The sequence below is a fragment of the Acanthisitta chloris genome, unplaced genomic scaffold (genome assembly GCF_000695815.1).
Source record: "Acanthisitta chloris isolate BGI_N310 unplaced genomic scaffold, ASM69581v1 scaffold10798, whole genome shotgun sequence".
Taxonomy (NCBI): Eukaryota; Metazoa; Chordata; class Aves; order Passeriformes; family Acanthisittidae; genus Acanthisitta; species Acanthisitta chloris.
In genome coordinates this window covers 12,079-24,223 of record NW_008685360.1, presented here as the reverse complement: position 1 = coordinate 24,223, position 12,145 = coordinate 12,079, and the positions used below count along the sequence as shown (strand labels likewise).

At 43.0% G+C, this 12,145-nt stretch overlaps 1 protein-coding gene across 1 annotated transcript in view; it reads left to right on the top strand.

Moving 5' to 3' along the window:
• CMTM7 (CKLF-like MARVEL transmembrane domain containing 7) overlaps positions 1 to 832 on the top strand; it is an 8,894-nt gene extending 8,062 nt beyond the window's left edge. The window contains exon 4 of the mRNA XM_009079737.1: positions 734 to 832. Within this exon, the coding sequence (XP_009077985.1) occupies positions 734 to 832 (99 nt within the window). The remainder of the gene's footprint in view (positions 1 to 733) is intronic.
• Positions 833 to 12,145: the final 11,313 nt, after the last annotated feature.

The following is a 12,145-nucleotide window of genomic DNA, read 5'->3' as shown; positions in this document are numbered from 1 at the left end:
GGAAAGAATTAAGACAATTCAGTTTTTATAAAGGACTGGTGAGGCACCTGGAAGGTACATAAAGGATTTCACCCCATTCTTTGGCTTGTGATGCCTCCTGCTCCTGAACAGAGCCCTGTTCAAGATGATTTCTCCTGAGCTAAAACCCAGTGGGATTCTGAGCTGACTTACTGACAGATGCTCTCTGCTCTTTTGGCTGAAGGACTTTACAGAGAGAGGCATGACTTACAAGTGTGGGTGACAGTATTTCCACAGCAGCAGGACCTGAAATACAACTCCTCCAGAATAAAGAATTACTTTCAGAAACTTAGTCTTGATGATGCAAACAGACTAGAAGACTTACCTAACTTGTTTATTTGGCAGAAAACAGGGAACAACTTGTTTGAATGGGGCAGTAAAAGAGCAGTAATCGGAGGTGTTAGAAACAGTCTTTTCTTTGTTGCAGAAACCTAGTGAGAAGTTTAGAGGATGAGACTCAATGCTGCTGTCCAGCTTTTTCTCCCTCATTTTATATGACTGTCAGTCTACCTTTTCAGTCATTGTTTTGACAAGACATAAGCTGCTATTATACTACACAAACTTTAATTTTTTTAGTATTGTGGCAGAATGGAGTAAAAATATCACTTTTTTTGGTCTATTAATGTCATAAAATATGTAGCTGAATATACATGCATGGAATATGTGTCATCTACTGCTCTGTAAGTATTTGTGGTTTATTTGTTTTCTCATGCAGACTTTCGGGTTCCTGGCTACAATACTCTGTGTTTTAAGCATGTGGTCATCCTACAAGGTTTCGTGCATCACGCAGTCAACAAGTAAGTATCATGGTTAATAACTGCCAGAATGCTTCCCAATATGAATATTTATATTTTCTGCCACAGGGCTATGTCTACCTGGAAGGATTTATTAATGTCCTGTTTGTTTTTACTTAAAGTTACTCACAAAGCAATAATTCCATATTTTCTGTCAACACAGACATCTCAGAGCTACTGACAGCTGTTAGCAAATAACTACAAGAGCAAAATAACTTGCTTCTAGCTAATAGCAAACATATCAGAGCTTTCTTTTATCCCTTCCCCACCCCTTACCAAAAGAAGGTTTCCTGTGTGTTCTTTAATAAAGCAGATGAATTTGTTTGTGGGAATGCAAGTGACACTGTTTTCCTTTTCAAAGGTGCATCTGTATGACTCCATCATCTCTGCAAGACATCTGCCTTACAAAATAGGATACCGAAGAGGAGCGTCCACTACTGAGGAGAGAGCATGGGTATTTTGTTACTAGACTGGACAGCCAGTAGCTTTGGAAGATCCACTTGAATGCCTATGCAAGACAACATTGTGAACCAAAGTTTTCAGCTCCCCTCACTTCCCACCCCACCCAAAGAAGTTTATAATGGAGAATCTGCTTGTTTTGAGCTTTACGGAGAACAACAACTTCTGTCTCACAAGCTGGGCTGTGGTAATTTCCAGCTATTTGTAATAAGTGCATTTAAAACTCATTTGGACTGTTGTTTGGTTCTCCTTTCAGGATGGAAAAATTGGTTTTGATTTCCTCCATCTGTTTACATAAGGGGAATCCTTCAAATTCCTAACTGATTCTTAACTTTCAAGGATATTTGTTTAACAAAGGAACTGTTACAAACTAAATTGTGCCTGGATGAGCTGACCCAATTCTTTGTTACCTCTATCAGATTGTTACCTCTATCAGAACTGTGGACATAAGCTCAGCCAGCATGAAAAATTATGAACTGCAACTTAAATACATCACTGCACACACTCCCTCCTAACCCCAACAGTCCATGATGAAATGAGGGATTTTTTCCACGAATTTTTACAGGTTATTAGCAATCAAAGATTTTTAAAAACTTCCCTTTGCCAAATACAGGAAAATATATACCCAAAAATACATGTTTAATGGTTTGTGGGATCTTTTTCTTTTCCTTTATACAGTAAGGCCTGTTCTGTAGTAAATTTTTGTGCATTTTCTATAAATTATTCTCTTTGAAATCTAACAGTGTTTATAGAATGCCATTGTGAATGGAGCAATGTGCTTCTTTCTCACTCTTACTTGTGGCTTGTCCCTTCCTCTGCCTCAGCTGGGATCCATGGTTTTGGAAACTCTGGCCAGAGCCTGGACAGACAGAACAGTTCAGTTTTGTCCAGCCTGGTACAATCATGGAGTTCTACATAACTTCAAGGCTGAGACAATGCCTTCTTGATGCCTTTGTCTTTCCTTTTGCAGTGCATCTCTGGTGAGCTGGAAATTCTTTGCAGGGAAAAAGGAACCGCAGGCCCCTCCTCCACCTTGGTGCTTCCCCTTTCATGTCTAGCTGTGAAGTAGAACTTGTACTTATAAGCTGGTCTCTTCTATCAAGACTACTGCATGATGGTGCAGCATGTTTCTGCAAAAACTAGGATTTATAAAGTTTACCAGGGCCAAAGCGGAGGAAAAAGCATTTTTCTGGCCTGCTATGTATTTTTCTTTTTGTCTGAAATTCTGCATCAATGCTGCTACGTAATTAAGTGGTCCTCTGGGAAAAATCTTTTTGTGCCTCATAGCAGGTCATGATACGTTGCTATTCGTTGCCACCTTATTTTTTTCTCTCATCTTAATATATGTATCTTTACTTAGAATTTTTCTTTTAATCTCTTTGACAAGAGAAATTGGCCAACTGCTAAAGGGTCAAAAATTTTGAGTAAGTAAATGAAAATAACTGAGCAGATAACCTGGAGAGGTAGGGATCCCCCTCCTCACAGTGTCTAGTTTCTGTGATTCTTCTTGCCATTCCTTTTCATAAGTGCCCTAACTACAGCAGCATAGAGCAGGAAACAACTTGAAAGCACAAAAGTCTGCTGTTTGTGGATGAAGGCATATACATTCACTCCAAGAGAAACTGCTTTGACATTAATGTAGAGAATTATTTAAATAGAATTACATAGCAGGCAGTTATAATAGTACTATTTTAATATTGACTATTTTAAATTTCTTTACAATGTCTGACTTTGGCCTGCTTTTCTGCCCCATACCTTCAGATGATATGTTTTGTATTTGGTCAGAAACGGCCCATTTTTTTCTTTTCACCATGAACTGAACATGCTTCAGAGTCTCTCTGGCTCAAGAGAACAAACATTCTTCTCAGACAGAAATCCACTGTCAGCAGTGTCAGTGATAGTTTAGGCTTCCTCGCCCTGCCAGCACAGGACCAATCAAATGGACATACATGACAAGAGACTTCATTCTGGTCACTTGGAGTGAAAATACTTGCAGGGGAAGGTACAAACACACACACATATGTGTGTGTAATTTTTTACAACAGGGGTGCTTGATCACCAGTCCTGTCAAGACTGACATAACTATAGTTTTTGGAAACCAGCAACTTTAATTTGGACTGACTTTAATTCGGACTGACATGGTAGATATTTAAGGATACAACCTCTTCTGTTCCCCTAGATGAAAGGGACATGCTCTATTTCTCCTTCACCTCCTGAGATATCACCTCAGATAGACAGTAGGAACCTTCCTGCAAGCTTTAACCCCTCTTGGCCAATGTTCTGCTGCAGACAGTGTGAATGCAGCCGAGACCTCAGCACTGTGGTGGCAGTGGGGAGAAGCAGCTTATAAGGACTGGGGCTGGAGCCTGAGTTCTTTGCTCTGAAGAAAAGACTGTTTCCACTTTCTGCTGGAATCATGGGCCCTCTCCTGGCACTATACTAGCATCTTTCTTTCGGCTTCCCACATCACTGTCACTTGTCACTGTATGGGGAAAAAATCAGGGAATTTCATGCAGTCCAACAGCCAAAGAACTTCTGAACTATGCTTTGTGATTGTCCAAAGAATATGTTTTGCTGCAAGTGCACTTGTTTATACTGGATCAGGAGAAGTAAGTTACTACTTCCCTTTTGGTTTTTGTGCATGTCCACAGGGCTAAGGTATGCCTGCACGTTTTGCTGTTATGACAGGGCTGGGTGCATAGACTCACCAGATGCTCTTAATGTGGGATGCTTTCAGGCTGGAAAACTGACATCTCTGCTGCCAAAGTTTCCTTGCTTTCCCCAAATCCTCCTTGTGAAGCATGTTTCCCAAGAAAAGCACAGATTTTTGCTGGCATCACCAGCTCTACCAGGGATCTTTGAATGACAGCTCCATCTGGCAGGGAATTCAGCACTGCTCCATTGTAGCTGTGCCAGCAAAAGTGTTTTAAGTTTCCTTTAGTGTCAACCTGGTTCTGAAAGCTCCATCTGTCTGCAACTTTGTCAAATATGGGATTCCAGCTGTTTTAGAAATAAACTCTGTTAGCTCTTTGGGTGATGTATAGAATCAGCTTGTTGTCCTGTTCATTTTTTTTCCTTCCTTTACTAGAGCAGTGACTTTCTCTCCAGAGTGTCAGAATACATCCTGTAACTGGAGGACAAGAGGTAGGAGTCACAGAGAAAGCCATTCCCCTGCTGTTGTGTTTGGATGTGCTGCTCTTCAAATATCGCACCCAAAAATTGTCCATCCTCTTCAGCTCCAAGATGAGTGTAGTATATCCTTTGAGCTAACACAGGTAGAGTGTGGGACTTCAGTTTTTACTGAAAAATTAAAATGTAAATGTTGGGAAAAGAAAATTGGTGGTACAAACTGTTTCATACTGTGAAAAAAACCCCTATGATGTTTGTGCACTGGGGGCTTGAGGTAAATTAGAGAGTGAAGAATGATTTTGTTGGGTAGAAACTGGGAAAATGAGAAGGGGAAATGAAACTTTTTTTAAAAGAGGAAGGGGAGGCTTTGAAAATCTTTAGAGCTATGGTGCTGCATGAAGACACTGCAGGTTATGTGACAGCTTGCATCCTTTTTCTGCTGCTGGGAAGTGGTTGTGTTTTGTTTTGCATGACCTATAAAGGAATGGGTTCTTTGCTCCCAAAGGGCTTTGGGAACAAATCACTATGTGAGGTATAGAGGGGGAAGCACTGGGATAATGATAACTTTTCATGAAGCGTGCGTGTGGCACGGGGTGTTGAGTAATGCTCCAGGGAAAAGGACTAGGAACTTACTAAGACAAAAAGGAGGCAGAGAGAAGGAAGATCAGGTGCAAACATTAGTAGAAAGCTTATGAGGGGAGGATCTAAAGTCAGTGCATTATGAACTAATGGAAATGGTGTCAGATATCAGCAGTTTCTGGCTGTGTCAGTAATTAAAGGGCAGACCTGCCTGGAGTGATAGAAATATCCCTTTACTGCTTGCCTGCACTTTATAGCCTGTGTCTAGGATTTTCATGTTCTCCTAAAGCTGAGGGAGGATGCACTAAACCTGATGCAGAGGCTGTGGAACATGGCATCAAGTTACCATATGCTCTGCCCTATTTAACTTCAAATTGCTCAGGACTCCACTGTTCTCAGAGACAGCATGGAGCAAAATGCTGCTGCTGATGCTATGTGCTGACCACTGGCCTTGGCCATCCCTCTGACTTGGGGTGAAGTACAGACCTGCTTTTGGACTCAGTGCCATCTGAAAGCTAAGGAAAGCTGAAGATAGGTATCACTGGGCCCTACTGATGAGTTTGACTCTGGGCTGACATCCTGGAGGTGCTGCTGGTTGTGTGAGATGAGCAGAAGTGGGTACCAGAGAAAGTGTCTGTGCGAGGTCCACGTCCTGTTCTTTCTGCCTGCAGAGATTTACACCCAGATGGCAGGAGAGAGTGCTCACCACAAAGCTCTAGGGTATTCTTAGCAACATTCCTGTTCAGGCTGTTTCAGAGCGCAAGTGCAAGTGCCCTTGGCTTTCCTTTCACTCCTCTGCAGGTGCACAGGGCTGCACACTTGTGAAGCCATCCTGTTGGGAACAGGCAGATCTTGGTTTCAATCCCTGGTCCCAGGGCTTGTTTAACTCTGCTACATGGAGCAGGTCAGAAAGTTGCACTGGTGCTTGTCATGTTCCTCTCTTGGAGAAGGATGATTACATTTTCCCAGGACAATGGCAGCTGGAACACAGGAAAAGCAGTAAGTGCTGTTGGCTGCTCCTGTCTGTCCCTTCTAGAGGTCACTGGTTACCCACAGCTGGCTACTCCAGAGTTTATTTCTGTTCTGACTGTCCCTGAGCCCAGAGTCCATCGGCCTCAGCAAGTCCCCTGGGTCAGCACTCTGGTTTCTCACGGCCAGTATGGCAAATATGTGCTGTTGTGTATTACTAGGAACTGACCAGTATACAGTGGGTTCCCACCATCCAGGAGCTTGAGAAAAGTTTAAAAATTAATTGTATTTCTAAATAACTGATGAAGTAGCTTTATCCTCTTATCTTATATCTGCACTGTTTTGCTGTGTTAATGACTTGACAACTTATTAAGCATCAAACAAGTTCTCATCACCTGCTCAAACCAGTCCCTCTGCCTTGGGGCAGTTGGCAGAAAAACAAACCTGTCTGCTTTTGGCCTTTACCAAACTTCTGTCTGAGCTGCTCTGACAGTGAAAGTGAAGCTGTCTGGCCACGCCCAGAAGCAGCACTTCATGAAGGCAGAGAGTCTGAAAGTTAGGAGGAAAAAAAAGAAAGAAGAAAGAAAATTAGTTGCAGCACCACAGGATTTTCCTGTCTAAAGGGCAAGGTGGCTGCTAAGACAAGCTTTTAGTTTTACATTAAGGTCAAATTTAGATACCAAAATCTTTGGCATTGTTCTGGCTCAGTGCTTGGCTCTAAAAAGCCAGCATTAAGTAGCCAAAAGCATGATGATCTAGCTGCTTGTTGCGTGCTGGGGGTGGGCAGCAGTATGGTAGGGAGAGTACATAACAAGGAGGCTTAGAGGGACCTTGTGTTTTGGGGTGGTGGTGGTGAGGAATGAGGGCAGAGCTAGAAAAGAAAGTCCAGATGAAGAAGGGGCCAGATCAGAGTAGCAGTGCTACTCGACCTTTCCTGAGGGAGCATCTCAGAACAGCACTGTTCTTAGGGTTAATATTTTCATATCACTTCCTGAACATGATACCACCAGTAGCACCTGGTTTTTCCATATTGCTGAACTACAGCTTTGCAGAAAGGCACATAAGATAAATATTTTCAAAAGTGGTTTTGTCACTGGGTAAATGCTAACTGGCTCTCGAGTGAGATTTGAGTTTGAGAGGAGTATGTCCTTCAGAGCACTAGCCAGACATGAAGGCTGGAGCTTTTGAAGCAGAAGAAAGGATTAGGGCATAGATAAAATTGCTTCAATTAAAACAAGTTTTTGTTAATCCTGGCTTGGACTGAGTTGAACTCAGCATACCCAAGACATTGTAGGTTTCATTTATTGCTCTTTAGATGTTTACAGACCTACAATAACAGCAATGCACAATGCAACTGTTTGGAAGGACTGAACTGCAATCTCTAAAGCATTAGCAAAAGAACAGCAGTCCTGCCCTCCTCCCTGTGACAAGAAATTGTGCCAGCAGTGTGACACAACACAGGAAGGCACAGATGTCCTGGTGCCAACACTTGGTGCTACAAAGCTCCCAGGTCACTCTGAATGGCCCTAAAGTGATTTCAGCCCTGCCTGGCGTGCAGAGGCACTGCCATGTCCATCACCTTCAGAGCGATTCTCGCAGGTGACTCCAGAGAGGTGTGCCCACAGGCTGGGACCGTGCAAAGTCGACCAGGCAACTGTGCAGCAAGCCAAGCACTTGGGGAAAAGAGGGAATAGCACAGAAGAAAAAGAACAGCCCAAGTGCCCTGTGCTTTGCATGTGTGAGTATGTGTAGAAAAAGGTAATGTGTGGTGGTGAAGGAAACACCTGCATGTTTCTGTGGCTGATGAAGGGGCTACCAGAAAGACAGCAACCAGCCTTTGGAGCTGGCATGTGTGTCAGTGATGTGGTAGGCCAAGCAGAGTGGTGGGACATTTCTCCCCACAGGGGTGAATATCCCCAAGCCACTAATGCAGAGTCCTTGCTAAATTAAGTATGTCTGAACCACTTGTTCTTTTCTTACATGTTTGCACTTGTGCAGAAAGAAGAACAGCAGACAGGCAGCCCTCTTGGCATAGCTTGAAGCCTCTAGAAGCTTGGGGAAGAAAACTCCACAGGTGTAGACACAGAGGGACCTAATCCTTCAGCATACAAGGTCAGACCAGGAAATTAGACACAGCATTCATTCTGCACCTATTTTTTACAGCCCAAAGAGAGTAAGTACCATTCTCCCAGGAAAAAGCACAGGACTAGCCTTAATACCCAGCCATTCTCCCCTGCATATTCAATGAAGAAAGAGAAGGGCAAGAGTGAATCACAGAACTGGTGACTCAGAGTTCATGACTTACCTTTCCCCTCTGATTCACCTTCTAGATGTGCCTCTTCCTCCATCATCTACCAGGGCAGCTTGGCCTCTCAGCTGGAACATCTCAGAGTAGAGCTGAGGAGAGGCCCCTTTTACTCTCTCAGGTGGAGCTGGGGCAACATCCATCTTTTAATTCCAGCACTTGCATCTCAGCACTTAACAGAGCTGATGCCATAACTGGGTGATGGGAAGGAACCAGACCTGTCACCTCAAAGCCTGTAGCTAGCCAAAAACATCTATTTGCAGCTTCCTTCTAGTACATCTGCAAGCCAGCTGTGATAGTAGGGTCTGAGTCCTCCTCCTCCTCCCCTAGTACAGCCCTGCCAGCACACACAATTACACTGACACAACTTTCTTTCATTAAGATTATTGGGGGTTATATGATGTGGACTGGTGCTGGTGACTGTACCACCATGAGTACGAATCACAGCCCTGCTGGAAAAACAGCTCCTTTTAAATCAGAAGTGCTTTGTCCATCTAGCACAGTCTACTGTTATTTCTACATCTGTAAATCACTCTTAACATAAAACTTAATGATCTGCATCCCCCTTTTCCATGAACCCCTGCCAAACAAGAGCACAATGCTGCAGCTGTAGCTATTAAGCTATGGTGGCAGCAAAGCACTCCATTAATACCTCATGCTCAGCAGTTTGTGATACATGAGAGCTGAATAATTATGCCCTTGTTACCCTCAAATGAGAGGCACCATTGCCAGAAACAAGCGTTTACAATTAAAAAAAAAACCCTGTATCAAGTCAAGGACAACATTGGTTCATTCATAAAACAAGCCTTTCTGAGCAAAAGGACTATGAGGCAGAAAAACAGGTTTACATTAATGAGAAAGTTGTTTCTAGGGCTGTATGGTACCCCCTCAGATAGACCTCCATAGCCACTTTATCCCAGCTGTTTTGAGAAACTAGCAGGCAGAGCTTTAGCCAAAGCTCTTGTTGCTATGAATTGCACTGATAGGGAAGTTTAGTTTAGATTTGAGGTCCAGGAATGGGAAACAGGGCTTTAACAACATATCAAAACCCAGTGATCTGAGGCATTTGAAACAGAGCAGACAGGCATAGGAGACTGAAAACAGCTGTTAACAATGACAGTAGGAGTGGTGAGTCTGTCCTCCTTGGTGAGGATGCCTTGCTGCTCACACCAGGGCAGCAGCTCCACAGCTTTGGTTAGTGGAGTGCAGAGGCCACAGGACAATTAAGAACTGCCTCTTCCTTATCTACAGCTCAGCATGCACAGGGATTTCAGAATCACGTCTACACTGATATTTCTGGAAGAGCGACAGCTGGTGCAAAGGAAGTAGTTAAAAGTAGGACTGTAGTGCAGACAGACTTGCCTTATTTTGAGCAACACTGCACCATTCCCTAAGCAAGTGTAGAGCATATGGTAATAAAAAACTTGTCATGCTTTTTGTCTTACAATATTATGGTTCCAGTAAGTCCAAGTGAGGACTAAAAAGAGAGCTCTGAAGTACACCCCCAAACTTAGCACTGCAGAATAGTACACGCTTTCAGGCAGCACATTTGCAGCAGATACCTGAGTGGGTATTTGCTGTCCTCATCTGGCTGCACATGAGTCATACTATAGAAGTATGTGCTTATGCTGTCACGTCCTCGTGAAGCCCTGACTCTCACCTCACGACTTGCCAACATCAAAACAGCCAAGTCTGGTTTATTTTCCCACCAATAATTCAGCTGAGAGATAATAGGTCATAAGAAACAAACTAAGCAATCAGGACACGTGGGCTGGTCAAAGCAAGTTTCACTGGGATGCCTGAAGAGGACTGGAATTGCAAGAAGTCCTGCCTGGCATGCTTTACAGCTGTGTTTGCCAACATTCCTGTTTGTGGGCCCTGATTTTTTTTTCCAGCAAGCATAATTTGCATTTTTGGATAATAAGCTTCTCTCATTTAACTTCATGAGAGTCCAGGAAATGCTCAGGTACTCACCACTTTTCCCACCCATGATCCACAGACCTTTCATTGAGAACCACAGCACAGTACAGACCACAAAAATCTCCAGAGCTGCAGTGCAGTGTTATAGGTGCAGGTGTTGTCATGCAGCTGAACCCTGACTTGAATTTTTAAAAACATCTATTGAGAGGTTACAAAACAAAAGGAATACAAGTAAAACCCTTTCAAACTGCTCAGGTAGAGTATAATCTCATCAATATTGTCCCAAGGAGATGTTACCGTAATTCCTTCAAGCTACATTTTGAGAAATAAGCGGATGATGGGAGCAGCATCCCTAAATCTCACAGTTCAGTTTATAGCCACACTGACAACAGAGGGCACAGGGTCTTCAGCTCCACTGAAAATATAGGTGGAAAGAGGGTAAAGGCCTCCAGACCACATAATTTCAATCACAGGATCATCTTTGCCCTCTTGTGGGCAAACTTCCCTCCTGCAGTTTCTCAGCAGTTCCTGTGCAGATGGCACGAACAATGCAAAATACATTGCCGGCCCTCCCTGCGCTTCCTTCAGCAGGCAAAGAATAACCATGCTGAATCCTAAGAGCAGTCACACCCAAACCCCTAGTCAAAGCAGTCAGCCTTGCTTGGTTCCTGCACGGCAGCAGCTGTGTGCTAGAGCAGGTGGCCGGTCGTGCTCCTCGCTCTGAGGACAAAGCCCACCCCAAAGCAAGGAAACACCTACGTGCCTGGAACAATGGATGGGCAGACGGCAGTGAGCAGGTGCTGCCTGTGCACTCACAAAGCAAAGCTGCAGACTAACAGCCTATATTCTGCCCTGCTGCACTAGTCTGGTAATTTACAGTGAATTAACTTGGATTACACTCCTGAGAAAGGAACTGTCACGACTCAAACTGTGTGGTCATGACTGGAATTATTAAATCTAGGACTTCCAAGTTATTTTCTCACGGTATGTAAATCCACTACTGACATACCCTTTTAATGCAACATTTTGCCTTAATTGTTTTCTTGCATCTAGTTTTCAAATGTAATTAAAAGCATTAGAGACTTTTTTCTTTACAAATCCTCATAGTTACACTCACCTCTGGCAGCTTCATCAGAGACAATTTTACCCTTAATGTTACAATTTTGTAGTATTTCCAATTTCAGTGTTGACAACAAAGAAAGTGTCATTCTCCTCCTGTGTACAAGATGACCACCAGGTAATAAGCAATCTGTAGGCTCATGAAATGAAAAAGCACTACCCTTCCAGAAAGCATGCAGGTTTATTTCCTTTTCCTCACCTCCTACCACTGACAATCAGCCAAACCATTTTAAAGGACCCAGCAACTCTCCCTCAACCAAGTAACTTGATCACCTGCATTTTACTACACCAGAATAAAGCATTTGCTCTCAACACCTTCTCCTAGTTCGTGCTCCTTCCTTTAGCAAGTCTGCCACTTTATTTTTTTTCAGCTCCATGTAATCAAGACAATAGGAAAGCAGCACTTGGATTATGCTTGTCACAGTAACCAATAGACCACAATATGTAAAGGCTACTGCAAACTAGTTTGGTTGGACCCTGTGGTCAGAGGCAATACTGACCTTATCAGACCTTTTCTCCTGGGAGCTTTCAGTGAGAATATCCAGCTTTGCAAGTTGGACCCTTTTCCCCAGTAACAGGCAAACACAATGCGAGGTCTTTCCTCCAAACCAGAACAAAGAATGATGTTATTTCCTATGGCTGGCGCTGGAAGAACTACATAGCAACACCAAATCACAGCAGCCAAAACAAGAAACACTTCAGTTATTTACTAATATTTTATTTTTTAAAAATGATTACAAAATATTTTAGAAAGTCCTTTAGATCAAAAAAGCATAATACATTACAAACAAACACATGTTTAGAATGGAAAAATATTTAACCATTTCAAAATTATTTAAATGGAAACCCTTTA